At 44.2% G+C, this 22,500-nt stretch overlaps 1 protein-coding gene across 7 annotated transcripts in view; it reads left to right on the top strand.

The window, feature by feature from the left end:
• Window positions 1-9,193: 9,193 nt before the first annotated feature.
• The window catches only part of LOC133559457 (girdin-like), a 183,008-nt gene continuing 169,701 nt past the window's right edge, over window positions 9,194-22,500 (top strand). For all 7 annotated transcript variants that reach the window (XR_009808177.1, XM_061911231.1, XM_061911229.1 and 4 more), the window contains exons 1-2: window positions 9,194-9,840; window positions 9,924-10,024. Coding sequence is in view for 6 of the 7 variants with exons in the window: in XM_061911231.1 (XP_061767215.1) it covers window positions 9,778-9,840; window positions 9,924-10,024 (164 nt within the window). In the remaining variant the exon portion in view is untranslated. The remainder of the gene's footprint in view (window positions 9,841-9,923; window positions 10,025-22,500) is intronic.

Genomic DNA, 22,500 nt, shown 5'->3' with positions numbered 1-22,500 from the left:
TAAGTTACAGTAAATTAATACTTTTAGACACATTATTGAGACTTATTTGTGATTTAGAATTGTTTATAATTATGTTCTGTAGAATGTTGCACTTGTGTCTCATAGGACTGAGCTGTTTCTAATATTTTTCTCACCTCATTTGGCTATATCAAATGGTAAAAAAATGTGTAGGCCAATTTGTGTCTTTTTTTAGTGAAGCGTAATTCATGTAACTGAATAACTTGTATTTTTTGTAAAATTATTTTTTTTACTTCAAATTATGCTGACAATATAATTGAAATGAGCAAAGTGTGCGTGTGTTATAAAAACTGTGCGAAAATTCAGTGGAAAAAAGTGTTGTTTTAAAATCCATCTTAGAAAAATCAGTGTAAAAAAAATCAGTGCAGAAAAATTGAGTGATTCGGTGTAAAAAAAATGTACAAAAAAATAAGTGTAAAAATACCAGTGTATAAAAAAATCAGTGCAGAAAATTTGAGTGATTCGGTGTAAAAAAAAGGTGCAAAAAAAATAAGTGTAAAAATACCAGTGTATATGAAAATCGGTGTAAAAATATTCAGTGCAAAAAAAATCTGTGTGAAAAATTGTTGCAGAAAAATTCAGTGTAAAATAGTTGTTGGCGAAAAATTCAGTGGAGAAATATTTGTTGCTTCAAATTTTAAAACCCACTTCCGGTAAATTAGGACTGAAGCCTCTCATCGGCTGGTTCTGAGAAAGGAATGATTGCTTCATTGCTGAAAATCGTTGATCAAAATTTGTGTTTAAAAGTTCTGTATAAAAATAAAAATACATCAGTATATAATAAAAGTTGCTGTATATAAATTAAGTGTTGCAGGGGAAAAAATGCAATTTATAAAGTTTCTAAAAGATTGTAAAAAAAAAAAATTGCAGAAACATTCATCCATCCATCCATTTTCTACCACTAATTCCCCCTGTAGGGTCGCAGGGGCGCTGGTGCCTAATCCAGTGCCAAAATATTTCAGTGCAGAAAAATTCAGTGAACAAAACGTGTTGCAGAAAAATTAAATGTAAAACATTTCAGAGCAGAATAATTACTTTCTTAAAAATTCAGTGCAAAGAGTATAAAGATTCAGTGTAAAAAAAAATTCAGCGGAGAAATATTTGTTGCGTCAAAACTCGAGACCCACTTCTGCTAAGGTAAGACTGAAGTCGCTTATTTGCTTGTTCTGAGATAGGAATGATTGCTTTATCTATCCATCCATCCATCCATCTTGTTACGCTTATCTGAGGTCGGGTTGCGGGGGCAGCAGCCTAAGCAGGGAAGCCCAGACTTCCCTCTCCCCAGCCACTTTGTCCAGCTCCACCCAGGGGATCCCGAGGCGTTCCCAGGCCAGCCGGAAGACATAGTCTTCCCAACGTGTCTTGGGTCTTCCCCGTGTCTTCCTACTGGTCGGCCGTGCCCTAAACACCTTCTCAGGGAGGCGTTTGGGTGGCATCCTGACCAGATCCCCAAACCACCTCATCTGACTCCCCTCGATGTGGAGGACCAGTGGCTTTACTTTGAGCTCCTCTTAAATGACAGAACTTCTCACCCTATCTCTAAGGGAGAGGAAACTCATTTCGGCCGCTTGTACCCGTTGACAATGAGGACATTGACTTTGACTCCATCCCTCTACAGCAGGGTGTCAAACTCAAATACAGAGTGAGCCAAAATTTTAACTGAACAAAGCTGCGGGCCGAGGTTGAACAAATTAACCTTTTAATAGGGACCCAAGCAAGTTTTTCATTGAATATTGAACAAGCAAGGCTTATATAACTTTATAGTGACATGCAAAATTGAGTTTCAAATAATAATAACAATAATAATTAAAAAATATCAATGGCATATCAAATCAAATTTAAATAAAAATTGAATGCCTCTTTTGTATTTGCAGCCTTCTGAGGTAAATATCAACATTAACTTTTTCCAGAGGCTAATACATTTGAAATTAAAATAACAATGAATAAATCAACCATTCAGGCCTTTTTACTGCTCAGTTAATGTCGGGGCTCAGGTGGGCGGGGTTAGGGGGGTTTGTTGGTAGCGGGGAGAGGGTGTATATTGTAGTGGTCCGGAAGAGTTAGTGCTGCAAGGCAGTGGTCCCCAACCACCGGGCCGCAGAATAATTTTTTATAAAAAAATTTATTTATTTATTTATTAATATTATTTTTTTATTAAATCAACATAAAAAACACAATATACACTTACAAATAGTGCACCAAACACAAAAAAACTCCCTTTTTCATGACAAAGAAGAAAAAGAAAAAAAAGAAAAAAAAAGGACAAATTATTAAGCGTTGACCGGTCCGCGGATACAAAAAGGTTGGGGACCACTGCTGCAAGGGATCCGGGTATTTATTCCGTTGTATTTTTGTTGTGTTACGGTGCGGATGTTCTCTCGAAATGTGTTGGTCATTCTTGTTTGGTGTGGGTTCACAGTGTGGGGCATATTTGTAACAGTGTTAAAGTTGTTTATATGGCCACCCTCAGTGTGACCTGTATGCTGTTGATCAAGTATGCCTTGCATTTACTTACATGTGTGTAGAAACCACATATATTACGTGACTGGGCCGGCACGCTGTTTGTGAGGAGGAAAAACAGACTTGACGACAGGTTGTAGGGGATGCTAAAGGCACACTCCCAATATTGTTGTCCGGGTGGAATTCGGGAGAATGGTTGCACCGGGAGATTTTCGGGAGGGGCACTGAAATTCGAGAGTCTCCCGGGAAATCGGTGAATGCGGTGTTACAGCGGCACCGCTGTATAATGTTAATTTGATATTGCCTCAAGGGCCAAATGAAATTACACGGCGGGGCGGGCCAGAGTTTGACACCTATGCTCTACACCTTCCATGTAACTATGGTTTGATTGTTTATTACTGGCATACTTGAAAACCAAAACATCACCTACTTTAATGTAGGGCGGGCTTTAGAAGTGTTGCTTTATTTGAGAGATCTTCTGTGGAAGATCTGATGGGGCGAATGTGGAGAATGCATATAATTTTAAGTGTTATTTCATTATCCATAGTCAGGTTTAAAGCAGCTAATATTTTCCCATGTGAACACTTTGGGTTTGTTATCTTATGTCCACTAGTAAACTCTTTGTTTCACCTTGAAGGCGCCGGACTTGGAGTAAAACATACTCCCTTTTTGTGGAGAAAACATTATCTGTTTAAAACAAAAGTTGTATTTCTTTCTGGGCGGGAGGGGCTGTTTTCACAATAAATAAGATGACTCTTTTTCGTTTGAGTTTAGACCGCTTCGTGTTGCTGCTATTATCGCCTTGGGCTGGTCTCCTAAAGCTTTAGTAAAGCTTGGCCAAGTACTATTCTGTTTTGGTGGTCCTTTTTACTCAACATATATGTCATCCAAATAATTTGGGATTGACCAGTGTCTTTTTTTCCCCTGAGAGGGAGATTGGTAGCGCGCAACAATGTCATCTTGTCCTTTTGGTCATAAACCTTAAGTGAGGATGGGAACGTAGATCGACCGGTAAATTGAGAGCTTTGCCTTCCGGCTCAGCTCCTTTTTCACTACTACGAATCGATACAGGGTCGATACACTGCAGACATCGCACCGATCCAAGTGTCAATCTCACGATCCACTCGTCCCTCACTCTTGAACAAGACTCCGAGGTACTGGAACTCCTCCATTTGGGGCAAGATCTCTTCCCCGCAACCCGGCAATGGCACTTAACCCTTTTCCGGGTGAGAACCATGGACTCGGACTTGGAGGTGCTGATTCTTATCCCAGTCGCTTCACACTCGGCTGAGAACCGATCCAGTGAGAGCTGAAGATCCTGGCCAGATGAAGCCAGCAGGACCACATCATCTGCAAAAAGCAGAGACTCTAATCCTGCAGCCACCAAACCGGATCCACTCATCGCATTAAAAACCAAAAATTCAATTACATAAATTCCATGGAGAATGTAAGGTTTTCAGGCGGATTGGTGTGGCGTCTGCAGTGATGCAGTCACTGCATCGGCCTGTTGTGGTGAAGAAAGAGCTGAGCCAGAAGGCGAAGCTCTCGATTTACAGGTCGGTCTACATTCCTACCCTCACCTATGGTCATGAACTTTGGGTAATGACCGAAAGGATAAGCGCCGGAAATGAGTTTCCTCCACAGGATGTATGGGATCACGCTCAGAGATAGAGTGAGGAGCTGAGTCATCCGGTAGAAACTCAGAGTAGAGCCACTGAGAAAAGCAAGCAGAGATGGCTCGGCATCTACTACGGATTCCTCCTGGACGCCTCCCTGGTGAGGTTTTTCGGGCATGTCCACCCGGGAGGAGACCTCGGGGCAGACCGAAGACCTGTGGAGAGACTATGTCTCACAGCGGACCTGGGAACGTCTCGGTATCCCCCTTGAAAAACTACAGGGGGTGGCCGGGGACAGGGAAGTCTGGGCATCTCTGCTTAGGCTGCTGCTCCCGCGACCAGGGGATGGATGGATGGACATAAATTCAACGTAAAAAAAAAAAAAATCTTCACAAATCAAACTTCATTAAAAAACAACAACACAAAGCTCTCATTATGTTTTTTTAAGGCATATTGGGAATGTTGTCTGTCTAACTGTGTTGGCCCTGCGGTGAGGTGCCGACTTGTCCAGAGTGTACGCCGCCTTCCGCCCGAATGCAGCCGGGATAGGCTCCAGCACCCACCACGCGGTGGGAAACGGATGCTCTCTGTAAAGCAGGGGTGTCCAAACTTTTTCCAAAGAGGGCCGCACACGGAAAGATTTTGATATTTTTCATTTTCAATCCATAACAAAATATATGGAATTTTTTTTTTTTTTTATCCTTAAGGCTCCTGGGGAGCATAGAGGGTCTCAGTCACTAAAATTAAAAAAATAAGTCAAATTATTATTATTTTTTTTTAAATGTTATGCTTACAGTAAATCTTTATATCAGCTTGAGGTTGATATAGAGTAAAACAAATAATGTTTTATGCCTTTTCTGTCAAAGACAAATTTGTTTTTTATAGTAAAACTGAAATATGCAGTATTTAGAAGGATAGATAGATAGTACTTTATTGATTCCTTCACGAAAGTTCCTTTATTTAGCAATTAAAGCCCTCAAAGATCAATAATGCAGGACACCATGGATTTTAATTATTTAATATTTTTGAGTAATCACAGTGAAAAGTCAAATAAAATCCTACTAAATATATTTGAGATCCCCACCCATAAAGTGATACATTTTTATTAGTTTTTTTTTTACTTTTAACACTTAAATTTCAAGATTAACTTCCGATATATCTGTCGATTTTAAGTTTGAACGATTATTTTGTTTGTTTTGTGCTCTTTTGTCAAAACTTTGATGTTTTATATGGCAACCACACAACAAACATATGCAATATTTTTTCCACATAAAACATTTTAAAGTGATGATTTTTAAGTAATAATTCATTATAACCTAGATTTTTTGTTCTTTTTTTTTTTGAGCAATGGAAGAAAAAGAATATAAAGAAGAAAAGGAAAAAAAACTGCCTGCATGGCAGCTTTGTGTCAACATTGCCTCTTTTTCTCCTTAGATTTCAGCTCATTCCGCTTGAAAACATTTTTTTATTTTTTTATTTTTGCAATACTATCAATTTTGCACTTTTTGCAGAATGTGTGGCGGGCCGGTAAACGATTAGCTGTGGGCCGCAAATGGCCCCCGGGCCGCACTTTGGACACCCCTGCTGTAAAGAAACTATTTTGTATTTTGTCATATTTTGATCTGACGTGCACCTTAATGTTGCAATTATAGGTTTTTGCCACTAGATGTCAGCGTTGCCACCTACATGCTGCTGCAATAGGCTTGAATTATCTACATGTTGCATTTGTTGTATTACATCAGTGGTTCTCAAATGGGGGTACGCGTACCCCTGGGGGTACTTAACGGTATGCAAAGGGGTACGTGAGATTAAAAAAAAATTCTATAAATAGCAACAATTCAAAAATCCTTTATAAATATATTTATTGAATAATACTTCAACAAAATATGAATGTAAGTTCATAAACTGTGAAAAAAACAATGCAATATTCAGTGTTGACTGCTAGATTTTTTTGTGGACATGTTCCATAAATATTGATGTCAAAGGCCTACTGAAATGAGATTTTCTTATTTAAACGGGGATAGCAGGTCCATTCTATGTGTCATACTTGATCATTTCGCGATATTGCCATATTTTTGCTGAAAGGATTTAGTAGAGAACATCCACGATAAAGTTTGCAACTTTCGGTGCTAAGAGAAAAGCCCTGTCTTTACCGGAAGTCGCAGACGATGATGTCACAAGAGTGGGGGCTCCTCACATATTCACATTGATTTTAATGGGAGCCTCCAACAAAAAGTGCTATTCGGACCGAGAAAGCGACAATTTCCCCATTAATTTGAGCGAGAATGAAAGATTTGTGTTTGAGGATATTGATAGTGATGGACTAGAAAAAATAAAAATAAAAAACGAGTTAAAAAAAACGCAATTGCATTTGGACGGATTCCCATGTTTTTAAACACATTTACTAGGATAATTCCGGGAAATCCCTTATCTTTCTATTGTGTTGCTAGTGTTTTAGTGAGTTAAATAGTACCTGATAGTCGGAAGGGTGTCTCCACGGGTGTGTTGACACGCAGTGTCTCTGGGGAGTCGACGGCAGCTGTGGACGGCACAAGCTCAGCTTTTCTCCGGTAAAAACTTACTTTTTAACCACAGATTTCTCACCGTAACCTGCTGGTTGACATTCGGTTGGGATGCATGTCTGCTTGACCGCGCTCTGATCCATAGTAAAGTTTCAGCCCTGGGAATTTTAAACAAGGAATCACCGTGTGTTTGTGTGGCTAAAGGCTAAAGCTTCCCAACTCCATCGTTCTATTTTGACTTCTCAAATATTAATTGAACAAATTGCAAAAGATTCAGCAACACAGATCTCCAAAATACTGTGTAATTATGCTATTAAAGCAGACGACTTTTAGCTGTGTGTGTGTGTGCAGCGCTCATACTTCCTAAAAACTTGTGACGTCTTGCGTACACGTCATCATTACGCGACGTTTTCAAGACGAAACTCCCGGGAAATTCAAATATGCAATTTAGTAAACTAAACCGGCCGTATTGGCATGTGTTGCAATGTTAATATTTCATCATTTATATATAAACTATCAGACTGCGTAGTTGGTAGTAGTGGGTTTCAGTAGGCCTTTAAAGATTTCTTTTTTCTTGAAGAAATTTTTCGAATTAAGTTCATGAATCCAGATGGATCTCTATTACAATCCCCAAAGAGGACACTTTAAGTTGATGATTACTTCTATGTGTAGAAATCTTTATTTACAAATAAATCACAAGTTCAATTACACGTTTTTAGTTATTTTTATATGTTTTTTTCCAAATAGTTTAAGAAAGACCTCTACAAATGAGCAATATTTTTTCACTGTTATACAATTTAATAAATCAGAAACTGATGACATAGTGCTGTATTTGACTTCTTTATCTCTTTTTTTCAACCAAAAAGGCTTTGCTCTGATTAGGGGGTACTTGAATTAAAAAAATGTTCACAGGGGGTACATCACTGAAAAAAGGTTGAGAACCACTGCTCTAATCAGAGCAAAGCATTTTTGGTTGAAATTTGTGGTTAAAAAGTCAGTTTTTACCGGAGAAAAGCTGAGCTTGTGCCATCCATAGCTGCCGTCGACTCCCCAGAGACACTGCGCGTCAAGACACCCGTGGAGACACCCTTCCGACTATCAGGTACTATTTAACTCACTAAAACACTATCAACACAATAGAAAGATAAGGGATTTCCCAGAATTATCCTAGTAAATGTGTTTAAAAACATCGGAATCAGGCTTTTTTTTTAAATTCGTTTTTTATTTTTATTTTTTCTAGTCCTTCGCTATCAATATCCTCAAACACAAATCTTTCATCCTCGCTCAAATTAATGGGGAAATTGTCGCTTTCTCGGTCCGAATAGCACTTTTTGTTGGAGGCTCCCATTAAAATCAATGTGAATATGTGAGGAGCCCCCACACTTGTGACATCATCGTCTGCGACTTCCGGTAGAAGCAGGGCTTTTCTCTTAGCACCGAAAGTTGCGAACTTTGTCGTGGATGTTCTCTACTAAATAATTTCAGCAAAAATATGGCAATATCGCGAAATGATCATGTATGACACATAGAATGGACCTGCTATCCCCGTTTTAGTAAGAAAATCTCATTTCAGTAGGCATTTAACATCAATATTTATGGAACATGTCCACATAAAATCTAGCAGTCAACACTGAATATTGCATTGTTTTTTTCACAGTTTATGAACTTACATTCATATTTTGTTGAAGTATTATTCAATAAATATATTTATAAAGGATTTTTTAATTGTTGCTATTTTTAGATTTTTTTTTTTAATCTCACGTACCCCTTTGCATACCTTTAAGTACCCCCAGGGGTACGCGTACCCCCATTTGAGAACCAATGGATTAGGGCAGGGGTCGGGAACCTTTTTGGCTGAGAGAGCCATAAAAGCCAAATATTTTAAAAGTATTTCCGTGAGAGCCATATAATATTTTTTTAACAGTGAATACAACTAAATGCATGCATTTTTAATCAATAACAACAGTTTTAGAGTACAATAAGTCTATTATTATTTTAATAACATTTTTATTCTGAAGCTAACCAATAATAAATAAAATACTTCTTGAACAGGTGCGGTAGAAAATGGATGGATGGATTAAAATGCATGAAAATGTTTTATATTTTGAACGTTATTTTTAACACTGTGATTACCAGCAAAATTATTAATTACTTATTGTGTTAAGCAGTGTCAGCTATGATTTATCTGAGCGCCAGATGCAGTTATCAAAAGAGCCACATCTGGCTCTAGAGCCATAGGTTCCCTACCCCTGGATTAGGGGGTACTTGAATTAAAAACATATTTACAGGGGGTACATCACTGAAAAAAGGTTGAGAACCACTGTGTTACATGATACAAATGTGTTATATAGTGTTGTGTTGCGGAATTGCCTTTATGATCATTTTTGATCTGTTTTGTGTCATAGTGGAGTTTGCACCCGAGAGAGAGAGAGAGAGAGAGAGAGAGAGAGAGAGAGAGAGAGAGAGAGAGAGAGAGAGAGAGAGAGAGAGAGAGAGAGAGAGAGAGGGAGGGGCGGGGCTTGGCCATTTCCTGTCTTCTTCCGAGCTCCTCCTCCATCCTCACTAGCCGTCTGCAAATGAATGGAGGCACGCAGGCTTCAGCACTGCCTCGCTTTGACGTGACAGGACCGTAATTCACACCAAAACAAAGTCCTCCAAACTGGATTTGCTAAAACGTTGGATTATTTTTTGGGGAATTTTTTTTTATTTTCTTATTTTTTTCTCCCCCATTCATCTAACCACCCGGGATTTTATCATCACCACCCGGAAGCTTCTGCAACTGGATGATTTTTTTTAATTTTAATTATCATTTCAATTGCTGCGGGAGATTAAATCTGGTGCTTTGTCAGAAATTTAAAGATTTGCCTCGGAAGCTTAAAACAAAATGTGAATCCGAGTCCCGTGCGGTGGTGAAGCTGTGGGTCCAAACAGCTGTGTCGTGTCGAGACATTCGTGGATTAACCTTTCTTTTCCCTCCCCCCTTTTCTTCCTTGACAATCTCCATACATTTCTCCCTCAAAAATAGGGGGAAAAAGAGCGCCAAAATGCGCCTGTTTTTAAAGCAATCAACCACATGAGTGGAGGCCACTCTAACAAACAAACAGTGTGCTACAATTCTCCTTCTTTTCTCCATAACTGCTGAAATTAACCTGCTGGGAAATATGGAGGGTGAGGTTTTCAGCCCTCTGCTGGAGCACTTCATGCTGTCGCCTCTGGTCTGCTGGGTGAGTCCACTTCCATTTATTTGACACATCTAAACTGCTCCTTTTTTCCCCCTTCTTCTCTAAGCCAGTGTTTGTCCCTGCAGGTGAAGACTGCAGGACAGCCCAAAGTGACAGATGGCAACAAACTATCCGAATATGTGGAATTAGTGGATGGAGTTTACCTCAATGAGGTCATGCTGGAGATGTGAGTACTTCATTAATTGTCCTATCTGGTTAAAAGGTCCCCTATCATTCACAATTGACTTTTGGACCATGGCGGGCAGCGTTATGTGTCCCCGGAGCCTGTTTATGAGCACCAAACGTAATCAAAAATCCATCATCTCCCCTTACTCAAACAAACTAATGACATTATGATGATAAAGCCACCTTTGTTAGTCCCAGGTTTGTTAAAAATAAAAAAAATATATACAAACCCCGTTTCCATATGAGTTGGTAAATTGTGTTAGATGTAAATATAAACGGAATACATCCATCCATCCACCCATTTGCTACCGCTTATTCCCTTTTGGTGTCACGGGGGGCGCTGGCGTCTATCTCAGCTACAATCGGCGGTGTACACCCTGGACAAGTCGCCACCTCATCGCAGGGCCAACACAGATAGACAGACAACATTCACACCACATTCACACGCTAGGGCAAGGGTAGGGAACCCATGGCTCTAGAGCCAGATGTGGCTCTTTTGATGACTGCATCTGGCTCTCGGATAAATCTTAGCAGACATTGCTTAACACGATAAGTAATGAGTAATTCCGCTGGTAATCACAATGTTAAAAATAACGTTCAAAATATAAAACATTCTCATGCATTTTATTCCATTCATCCATTTTGTACCGCACCTGTTCAAGAAATAACAATCTTATTAAAAAGAATTAGGGACTTATTATACTCTAAAACTTTGGTCTTACTTAAAAAATGCACGCATTTAGTTGTATTCAGTGTTAAAAATATGATATGGCTCTCACGGAAATACATTTTAAAGTATTTGGCTTTCATGGCTCTCCAAGCCAAAAAGGTTCGCGACCCCTGCTTTGAAAGTGGAATTCTTTCTCATTCTTGTTTTATGTAGAGCTTCAGTCGTTCAACAGTCTGGGGTCTCCGCTGTCATATTGTGCGCTTCATAATGTGCCACACATTTCCGAACAATGCAGTCCAGACAGGTCTTGACTGCAGGCGGGCCAGGAAAGTACCCGCACTCTGTTTTTTACGAAGCCAGGCTGTTGTAACACTTGTCTTGCTGAAATAAGCAGGGACGTCCCTGATAACGTTGCTTGGATGAAAACATATGTTGCTCCAAAACCTGTATGGACCATTCAGCATTAATGGTGCCTTCACAGATGTGTAAGTTACCCATGCCTTGGGCACTAATACACCCCCATACCATCACAGATGCTGGCTTTTGAACTTTGCGCCTATAACAATCCGAATGGTTATTTTCCTCTTTGTTCTGGACGACACCACATCCTCTGTTTCCAAATATAATTTGAAATGTGGACTCGTCAGACCACAGAATACCTTTCCACTTTGCATCAGTCCATCTTAGATGAGCTCGGGCCCAGCCAAGCCGGCGGCGTTTCAGGATATTGTTGATACATGGGTTTGGCTTTGCATAGTAGAGTTTTAACTTGCACTTACAGATGTAGCGACCAACTGTAGTTACTGACAGTGGTTTTATGAAGTGTGTTCCTCAGCCCATGTGGTGATATCCTTTACACACTGATGTCGGTTTTTGATGCAGTACCGCCTGAGGGATCAAGGGTCCATAATATCATTGCTTACGTGCAGTGATTTCTCCAGATTCTCTAAACTTTTTGACAATTTTACGAACCGTAGATGGTAAAATCCCTAAATTCCTTGCAATAGCTCATTGAGTAATGTTGTTCTAAAACTGTTTGACAATTTGCTTACAAATTGGTGACCCTCGCCCCATCCTTGCTTTTGAATTACTTAGCATTTCATGGAAGCTGCTTTTATAACAAATCACGGCACCCACCTGTTCCCAATTAGCCTGCACACCTCTGGGATGTTCCATATGAGTGTTTGATGAGCATTCCTCAACTTTATCAGTATTTATTGCAACGTTTCCCAACTTCTTTGTCACATATTGCTGGCATCAAATTCTAAAGTTAATGATTATTTGCAAAAAAATAAAATGCTTATCAGTTTGAACATCAAACATGTTGTCTTTGTTAAGGTGATATCCTTTACACTCTGATGTCGGTTTTTGATGCAGTACCGCCTGAGGGATCAAGGGTCCGTAATATCATCGCTTACGTGCAGTGATTTCTCCAGATTCTCTAAACTTTTTGATGATATTACGGACCGTAGATGGTAAAATCCCTAAATTCCTTGCAATAGCTCGTTGAGAAATGTTGTTCTAAAACTGTTTGACAATTTGCTTACAAATTGGTGACCCTCGCCCCATCCTTGTTTGTGAATTACTTAGCTTTTCATGTAAGCTACTTTTATACCCAATCACGGCACCCACCTGTTCCCAATTAGCCTGCACACCTGTGGGATGTTCCATAAAAGAGTTTGAGGAGCATTCCTCAACTTTATCAGTATTTATTGCCACCTTTCCCAACTTCTTTGTCACATGTTGCTGGCATCAAATTCTAAAGTCAATGATTATTTGCAAAAAAAAATGTTTATCAGTTTGAACATCAAATATGTTGTCTTTGTAGGGCATTCAACTGAATATGGGTTGAAAATTATCTGCAAATCATTGTATTCCGTTTATATTTACATCTAACACAATTTCCCAACTCATATGGAAACGGGGTTTGTATATATATTTTTTTAATCAGGCTTCGCTACACATTGTAAAATTACCCTCAAAGGGGTCATATTTTGTGAAACCCAAATTTCCTTGACTGTGAGCACTGGAGCTGCAACGATTCATTTTTGGTGGATTGTACTTTCTCTTTTTTCCCTTTAGAAAAATATATTCCCCTCACAATTTTGCCACAGATTTAAAAGTGCTGTCAAATTATTAAAAAAATCAAATTAATCACACTTTTGAAGTGAGATTAATCATGGTTAATCACAGTAAATGACTTGCATACATCATTTAAATTAACCTAAAAGAAAGACCCCAGTATTTGACGAAAATGCAATTTTATTGCCAGAATGTCATAAGCATTTTTAAAAAAAATATATTTTACTTAAATGTTCATAATTTATTGGCTGCAAACCTGATAACAATTTTATCTAAAGTCATGCCTGGGTTTTTGGTTTTAAGCAAAATGATGTATGCCTATGCATTGACCTAATAACCTTTTGCAGTTGATTAAATAATGCTAAAAACATTTTAAAATCTAAATAAATTGCGTGATTAATCTGCAACTAGACATAATTAACGCGATCCTTTTTTGTGATTAATGACATGACTAAAGTTGTTATTTTTGACAGCCCTAAACTAAATAGAATTTATCCAACACACTTTATTGTCATTTTTCAATAGCAGTGGCATCGATATCCTTTTCACTGTACCTTGCAGGATTACAATAAAAACATGAATACGTCTGATATTAATATATTCATATTAGCAGTTAAGATACCTTTGAGATTAGGTTGCAGTTGCCGGTTAGCAATTAGTACAAAAGTTATCAGGTAGGGATTATTATGCTTGTTATCAATTATTTGTGAGGTAGCTATTATCCCTGTAGTTGTCAGTTAGCGAACAACACTCCAGTTGTCATTTAGAGATTGAGCTAGTGATTAGCGTGCCAGTTGCCAGCTGGCTACTAGCGGCGCTATACTATATCATTTTATATCTTAGTATTGCACAATCACAAGGTACCTTTTAGGAACAGTTCAACTGGAAACACAATTTGTATATCCATCCATCCATCTTCTTCCGCTTATCTGAGGTCGGGTCGCGGGGGCAGCAGCCTAAGCAGAGAAGCCCAGACTTCACTCTCCCCAGCCACTTCGACTATCTCTTCCCGAGGGATCCCGAGGCGTCCCCAGGCCAGCCGGGAGACATAGTCTTCCCAACGTGTCCTGGGTCTTCCCCGTGGCCTCCTACCGGTTGGACGTGCCCTAAACACCTCCCTAGGGAGGCGTTCAGGTGGCATCCTGACCAGATGCCCGAACCACCTCATCTGGCTCCTCTCGATGTGGAAGAGCAGTGGCTTTACTTTGAGTTCTTCCCGGATGGCAGAGCTTCTCACCCTATCTCTAAGGGAGAGCCCCACCACACGGCGGAGGAAACTAATTTCGGCCGCTTGTACCCGTGATCTTATTCTTTCGGTCATGACCCAAAGCTCATGACCATAGGGGAGGATGGGAACGTAGATCGACCGGTAAATTGAGAGCTTTGCCTTCCGGCTCAGCTCCTTCTTCACCACAACGGACTGGTACAACGTCCGCATTACTGAAGACGCCGCACCGATTCGCCTGTCGATCTCACGATCCACTCTTCCCCCACTCATGAACAATACTCCTACTTGAACTCCTCCACTTGGAGCAGGGTCTCCTCCCCAAACCGGAGATGGCACTCCACCCTTGGAGGTGCTGATTCTCATTCCGGTCGCTTCACACTCGGCTGCGAACCGATCCAGTGAGAGCTGAAGATCCCGGCCAGATGAAGCCATCAGGACCACATCATCGGCAAAAAGCAGAGACCTAATCCCGCGGCCACCAAACCGGAACCCCTCAACGCCTTGACTGCACCTAGAAATTCTGTCCATAAAAGTTATGAACAGAATCGGTGACAAAGGACAGCCTTGGCGGAGTCCAACCCTCACTAGAAATGTATTCGACTTACTGCCGGCAATGCGGACAATTTGTATACAGAATGTATAAGTAGACGGTCACTGCTTGGACTTGCACTTGCAACTGTAACTGCAACTTAATGTCACATTTGCAAATGATAGCATGATGATAATAAAACAAGATACAACAACTGCAAAACCGCTATTATAATCAGCTCATTTCTAAATGTTGCATTAAAAAAATGTATCTTATTATCAAAAACAATTGTATTTATTAATACACATAAGAAGTAAAAATGGGTACCGTATCAGTTTGAATGTGAACGGTACTGGTACTGGTGCAAATATGCTAACCGAGCATGACGTGGCTGTGAAGTGTAATGTAAGCATGTAACTTTCATAGCTTTGCTAGTGTTGCTAACGTTCGTGTCCGCCCTGTCCCACATCTTAGTGTTCTGTTGTGGTACGTGCGTGGTGCATGACGTTTATTTTGTTGGACAAGACTTACAGTGTGGCTGTAACAAGTGTGGATTAGCATTAAAGCTCAAGACACACAACATTTTAAGCAAGATTTTGGACAGCACACCTTCAATACAATATTAGGACCTCTGACACTTAAAATTATTCAAAAGATGCTACAATGATGGTACCCTTTAGACGGGGGACGGTGTGGTGCAGTTGGGAGAGTGGCCGTGCCAGCAACCTGGTTCTATCCCAGCCTTCTACCATCCAAGTACCGTCCGTTGTGTCCTTGAGTAAGACACTTCCCCCTTGCTCCTTGCGCCTTGCATGGCAGCTCCTGCCATCAGTGTGTGAATGTGGAAATAGCGTCAAAGCGCATTAAATGGCACGATCCGTGACTCGGATCGTTAATGGTTTTGCCCTTTTTATGTCTTTGTTCATGTTTTGTTTCTCGACTCTGCCGATCCTTGTTTGAGCACTTCCTTGTTTGTGTTAGTCACCATGGCAACGTATTGTGTTCCTCCTCACGGGCTCCTGTCACACACCTGTTTGTAATAATTATTTGTGTATTTAAGCCCACCTGATTCCTTAGTTCGTCCTCGGTCCATTACTTGCTTTTCGCAACACGTCACGTTTTGTATCCTTGTGCCCTCGATTATTTTGTGCTAAGTTCCACCTTAGCTTCACGTGCGTGTGGCACGTCGTTTAATGTTTTCTGTTTCCTGCTACGTTTTTAGCATTAGCTTTCCGTGCATTGGCACGCGCTTTGTTTTTCCCCTTTTTGCACCAGTGTTCTTTTGCTTTATTATATTAAAACTTATTCTTACCTGCAATCCTGCTGACTAGTAGTGTGTGCATCCACGAAGTGGCAACTCCGCGCAACAAGTGCGCCGAACGCACGACAGAATGGATCGAGCCAAAAGCCACTTCGCACTCCTCCAGCCCCAGCAAGAATAGGTGTTCCTCTCCGATGAGGAAAAATCAGAGATCTTCCGGGAGCTCCGAGCAGACTCTTGTCCATGGGAGAGCGAGGACGACATTGAGCTGCCGGAAGAGGATCTCCCGGCTAAAGCAGTGGTGGCCTGGGAGCTATTCATGGCGAGGATAGCGGACGCGGAGGAACGCTTTCGCTCCCAGTCTCAAGCCACCCCGACATTCCCTTCAGCGCGCTGCACGCCGCGCGGTGACGTCACACCACCCAGGAGGAGAGGACTCCAGCGGCGGCCAGGCGGCGCGCAGGGGCGTGCACAAAAGGAGTGCAGGACTTTCGTCTCAGCAGCGACTGCCAGGTGCTTTCCATGTGGCTTTTCATCCCCGGCACCTGCTGTAAATCTGCCTGAGGGACGCATGCCTTTTCCTCTCCGGCACCTGCTGTAAATCTGCCTGAGGGACGCATGCGGCGCACACGCACAAGGCCAGCTCCCAGGCTTCCAAGCGCCCACCCTCCCATGGCCTCGACTGCCTCCAAGCTCGCACAAATGCCCCCCCCCACCAACTCCATCTGGAATCTGCTTCCTGAGTGGGGGGGGGCAAGGCTGATGGCGTGTCAGTGGCACAGGCAAACCTCCTTCCATTGAGGTTGCTGCCTGCCTTGCCGCTGGCTCCGCCCGTGTCAACAGACAAGCCACCTGCCCCAGTGCCAGCACCACGTCAACCTCCAACGCCAAGTCCACGGCTAAGGCTAATCCCAGTACCGGCACCACGCCAACCTCCCACGCCGGCACCACGCCAACCTCCCACGCCGGCACCACACCAACCTCCCATGCCGGCACCACGCCGGGCTCGACCTCAAAGTCTAGATGCAAGCCGGCCTCGGAGTCCAAGTCCAGGTGCAAGCCGGCCTCGGAGTCCAAGTCCAGGTGCAAGCCGGCCTCCGAGTCCAAGTCCAGGTGCAAGCCGGCCTCCGAGTCCAAGTCCAGGTGCAAGCCGGCCTCCGAGTCCAAGTCCAGGTGCAAGCCGGCCTCGGAGTCCAAGTCCAGGTGCAAGCCGGCCTCGGAGTCCAAGTCCAGGTGCAAGCCGGCCTCGGAGTCCAAGTCCAGGTGCAAGCCGGCCTCGGAGTCCAAGTCCAGGTGCAAGCCGGCCTCGGAGTCCAAGTCCAGGTGCAAGCCGGCCTCGGAGTCCAAGTCCAGGTGCAAGCCGGCCTCGGAGTCCAAGTCCAGGTGCAAGCCGGCCTCGGAGTCCAAGTCCAGGTGCAAGCCGGCCTCGGAGTCCAAGTCCAGGTGCAAGCCGGCCTCGGAGTCCAAGTCCAGGTGCAAGCCGGCCTCGGAGTCCAAGTCCAGGTGCAAGCCGGCCTCGGAGTCCAAGTCCAGGTGCAAGCCGGCCTCGGAGTCCAAGTCCAGGTGCAAGCCGGCCTCGGAGTCCAAGTCCAGGTGCAAGCCGGCCTCGGAGTCCAAGTCCAGGTGCAAGCCGGCCTCGGAGTCCAAGTCCAGGTGCAAGCCGGCCTCGAGTCCAAGTCCAGGTGCAAGCCGGCCTCGGAGTCCAAGTCCAGGTGCAAGCCGGCCTCCGAGTCCAAGTCCAGGTGCAAGCCGGCCTCCGAGTCCAAGTCCAGGTGCAAGCCGGCCTCCGAGTCCAAGTCCAGGTGCAAGCCGGCCTCCGAGTCCAAGTCCAGGTGCAAGCCGGCCTCCGAGTCCAAGTCCAGGTGCAAGCCGGCCTCCGAGTCCAAGTCCAGGTGCAAGCCGGCCTCCGAGTCCAAGTCCAGGTGCAAGCCGGCCTCCGAGTCCAAGCCCAGTCCAGTTCAAAGTCCAAGCCGGCCTCCGAGTCCAGTTCAAAGTCCAAGCCGGCCTCCGAGTCCAGTTCAAAGTCCAAGCCGGCCTCCGAGTCCAGTTCAAAGTCCAAGCCGGCCTCCGAGTCCAGTTCAAAGTCCAAGCCGGCCTCCGAGTCCAGTTCAAAGTCCAAGCCGGCCTCCGAGTCCAGTTCAAAGTCCACGCCGGCCTCCGAGTCCAGTTCAAAGTCCACGCCGGCCTCCGAGTCCAGTTCAAAGTCCACGCCGGCCTCCGAGTCCAGTTCAAAGTCCACGCCGGCCTCCGAGTCCAGTTCAAAGTCCACGCCGGCCTCCGAGTCCAGTTCAAAGTCCACGCCGGCCTCCGAGTCCAGTTCAAAGTCCACGCCGGCCTCCGAGTCCAGTTCAAAGTCCACGCCGGCCTCCGAGTCCAGTTCAAAGTCCACGCCGGCCTCCGAGTCCAGTTCAAAGTCCACGCCGGCCTCCGAGTCCAGTTCAAAGTCCAAGCCGGCTTCCGAGTCCAGTTCAAAGTCCAAGCCGGCCTCCGAGTCTACGTCCGAGTCCAAGTCGACATCCAAACCGGCCTCCGAGTCGACGCCCGAGTCCAAGTCGACATCCAAACCGGCCTCCGAGTCGACGCCCGAGTCCAAGTCGACATCCAAACCGGCCTCCGAGTCGACGCCCGAGTCCAAGTCGACATCCAAACCGGCCTCCGAGTCGACGCCCGAGTCCAAGTCGACATCCAAACCGGCCTCCGAGTCGACGCCCGAGTCCAAGTCGACATCCAAACCGGCCTCCGAGTCGACGCCCGAGTCCAAGTCGACATCCAAACCGGCCTCCGAGTCGACGCCCGAGTCCAAGTCGACATCCAAACCGGCCTCGTAGTCGACGCCCGATTCCAAGTCGACATCCAAACCGGCCTCCGAGTCGACGCCCGAGTCCAAGTCGACATCCAAACCGGCCTCCTAGTCGACGGCCGAGTCCAAGTCGACATCCAATCCGGCCTCCGAGTCGACGCCCGAGTCCAAACTGGCCTCCAAGACGACGCCCGAGTCCAAGACAACGGCCGAGTCCAAGACGATGTCCAAGTCGACGTCCAATACGACGCCCGAGTCGACGTCGACGTCGACGCCCAAGTCCACGCCGAGCATCAGTTCCAAAACCACGCCGGGCGCATCTCCCACCGCGTCGGATGTGGGTGTGGCCGTGCCCAGGTCGTCCTCCTCGCAGGGCGCTTCCACCTCCCACGGGTGTGGCCGTACCCCGGGCGTCCTCCTCAGCGGGTGCTTCAACCCCCACTCCGGCCACGGTGGTGGCCCTTCCCAGGGCGTCCTCCCCGCAGGACGCGCCCTGGCCCTCGTCAGCCACGGATGTGGCCTCTGCGGGCCCGCCCGCCTAGACTTTTGTGGCAGCGGCGTCCCACCCGCCGCCGCCACCTATGGTGTCCTCGGTGGATTCGGGACACGGGACTTTCCAACCCTCCACCAGGTCCTCCCTCCACCCTCCCTTCTCTTTTGGACTGTCTTGTTGCGGGGGGGGGGTTCTTTGTACTTTGGGGTTTTTGGGGTATGTGGGATCTGCCCCTTAAGGGGGGGGGGGGGGGGGGTAGTGTCACGATCCGTGACTCGGATCGTTAATGGTTTTGCCCTTTTTATGTCTTTGTTCATGTTTTGTTTCTCGACTCTGCCGATCCTTGTTTGAGCACTTCCTTGTTTGTGTTAGTCACCATGGCAATATATTGTGTTCCTCCTCACGGGCTCCTGTCACACACCTGTTTCTAATAATTATTTGTGTATTTAAGCCCACCTGATTCCTTAGTTCGTCCTCGGTCCATTACTTGCTTTTCGCAACACGTCACGTTTTGTATCCTTGTGCCCTCGATTATTTTGTGCTAAGTTCCACCTTAGCTTCACGTGCGTATGGCACGTCGTTTAATGTTTTCAATCAATCAATCAATCAATGTTTATTTATATAGCCCCAAATCACAAATGTCTCAAAGGACTGCACAAATCATTACGACTACAACATCCTCGGAAGAACCCACAAAAGGGCAAGGAAAACTCACACCCAGTGGGCAGGGAGAATTCACATTCAGTGGGACGCCAGCGACAATGCTGACTATGAGAAACCTTGGAGAGGACCTCAGATGTGGGCAACCCCCCCCCTCTAGGGGACCGAAAGCAATGGATGTCGAGCGGGTCTAACATGATACTGTGAAAGTTCAATCCATAGTGGCTCCAAGACAGCAGTGAGAGTCCCGTCCACAGGAAACCATCTCAAGCGGATCAGCAGCGTAGAGATGTCCCCAACCGATACAGGCGAGCGGTCCATCCTGGGTCCCGACGAGCGGTCCATCCTGGGTCTCGACTCTGGACAGTCAGTACTTCATCCATGGTCATCGGACCGGACCCCCTCCACAAGGGAGGGGGGGACATAGGAGAAAGAAAAGAAGCGGCAGATCAACTGGTCTAAAAAGGAGGTCTATTTAAAGGCTAGAGTATACAGATGAGTTTTAAGATGAGACTTAAATGCTTCTACTGAGGTAGCATCTCGAACTGTTACCGGGAGGGCATTCCAGAGTACTGGAGCCCGAACGGAAAACGCTCTATAGCCCGCAGACTTTTTTTGAGCTCTAGGAATCACTAATAAGCCGGAGTCTTTTGAACGCAGATTTCTTGCCGGGACATACGGTACAATACAATCGGCAAGATAGGCTGGAGCTAGACCGTGTAGTATTTTATACGTAAGTAGTAAAACCTTAAAGTCACATCTTAAGTGCACAGGAAGCCAGTGCAGGTGAGCCAGTACAGGCGTAATATGATCAAACTTTCTTGTTCTTGTCAAAAGTCTAGCAGCCGCATTTTGTACCAACTGTAATCTTTTAATGCTAGACATTGGGAGACCCGAAAATAATACGTTACAGTAATCGAGACGAGACGTAACAAACGCATGGATAATGATCTCGGCGTCTTTAGTGGACAAAATGGAGCGAATTTTAGCGATATTACGGAGATGAAAGAAGGCCGTTTTAGTAACGCTTTTAATGTGTGACTCGAAGGAGAGAGTTGGGTCGAAGATAATACCCAGATTTTTTACAGAGTCAGCTTGTTTTATTATTTGGTTGTCAAATGTTAAAGTTGTATTATTAAATAGAGGTCGGTGTCTAGCAGGACCGATAATCAGCATTTCCGTTTTTTTGGCATTAAGTTGCAAAAAGTTAGCGGACATCCATTGTTTAATTTCATTAAGACACGCTTCCAACTGACTACAGTCCGGCGTGTTGGTCAGCTTTAGGGGCATGTAAAGTTGGGTGTCATCAGCATAACAGTGAAAGCTAATACCGTATTTGCGTATGACGTCACCTAGCGGCAGCATGTAGATGCTGAAGAGTACAGGGCCAACGACCGAACCCTGGGGAACTCCACACGTTACCTTAACATAGTCCGAGGTCACACTGTTATAGGAGACGCACTGCATCCTATCAGTAAGATAAGAGTTAAACCATGACAGGGCTGAGTCTGAAATACCAATTCGTATTTTGATACGCTCTAATAAAATATTATGATCGACGGTATCGAAAGCAGCGCTAAGATCGAGGAGCAGCAACATAGATGACGCATCAGAGTCCATCGTTAGCAATAGATCATTAGTCAGTTTTGCGAGGGCTGTCTCCGTCGAGTGATTTGCCCTGAAACCGGATTGAAAGGTTTCACATAGATTGTTAAACGCTAAGTGCTCATTTAGCTGCTCTGCAACAATTTTTTCGAGGATTTTCGAAATAAAGGGAAGGTGAGACACCGGTCGGTAGTTTACCATGAGGTCTGGATCGAGGTTAGGTCTTTTAAGGAGAGGATGAATAACCGCTTTTTTGAATGCAACGGGAACAGTGCCCGAGGAAAGTGATAAGTTTATAATATTTAGCACTGATGGACCTAATAATACAAAAAGCTCCTTGATAAGTTTCCCAGGAAGTGGGTCAAGTAAACATGTTGTTTGTTTTATTCCATTTACACGTTGTAACAATCCTTCTAATGTTATTTCATCAAAACGAGAGAAACTATTTTGGATATTTGCAGTATCCGCCGTATATACAATCGTATCTGTGTTACTATAACCCCGTTGTAGCTGGGACGCATTGTCTTTAATCTCCTTTCTAATAAGTTCAATTTTCTTATTAAAGAACTTCATAAAGTCATCTGCCGAATGGGTGGAGCTACTGGAAGGAGTCCCTTGTTGGGTTAGCGATGCTACTGTACTAAACAAAAATTTTGGATCGTTTTTATTAATGCGGATGAGATTTGAGTAATAATTAGTTTTAGCTAAGGTAAGCATGCGTTTATAAGTTATTAAACTATCACTCCATGCTTGATGGTGCACCTCAAGTTTAGTCGTGCGCCATTTGCGTTCCAGCTTTCTACATAATAATTTCTGAGCTCTAGTTTCTTCAGTAAACCATGGCGTACGCCTTTTTGGAGCCTTTTTTAACTTCAGCGGTGCTATACTATCAATGGTTTCGCGCAGGGCGTTGTTAAAGTTGTTAGTGAGGTTATCAATAGAGCCCACATACTTTGGGAACGGTGCCATTACCGAGGGCAGTAGGTCCGCAAGAGTCGTCGTTGTGGCAGCATTAATGTTGCGGCTGCTATAGCAGTTATTATTATTATTAGCTTGCCGAACATGAGTCTGAACTTCGAATTTTATAAGGTAATGATCGGACATTACTTTAGTATACGGGAGTATCATAACTTTGGAGACGGTGATACC

This window comes from Nerophis ophidion, linkage group LG09, assembly GCF_033978795.1.
Source record: "Nerophis ophidion isolate RoL-2023_Sa linkage group LG09, RoL_Noph_v1.0, whole genome shotgun sequence".
NCBI classification, from domain to species: domain Eukaryota; kingdom Metazoa; phylum Chordata; class Actinopteri; order Syngnathiformes; family Syngnathidae; genus Nerophis; species Nerophis ophidion.
The sequence above is the reverse complement of the archived record's forward strand: the minus strand, read 5'-3'. Positions and strand labels throughout refer to the sequence as shown.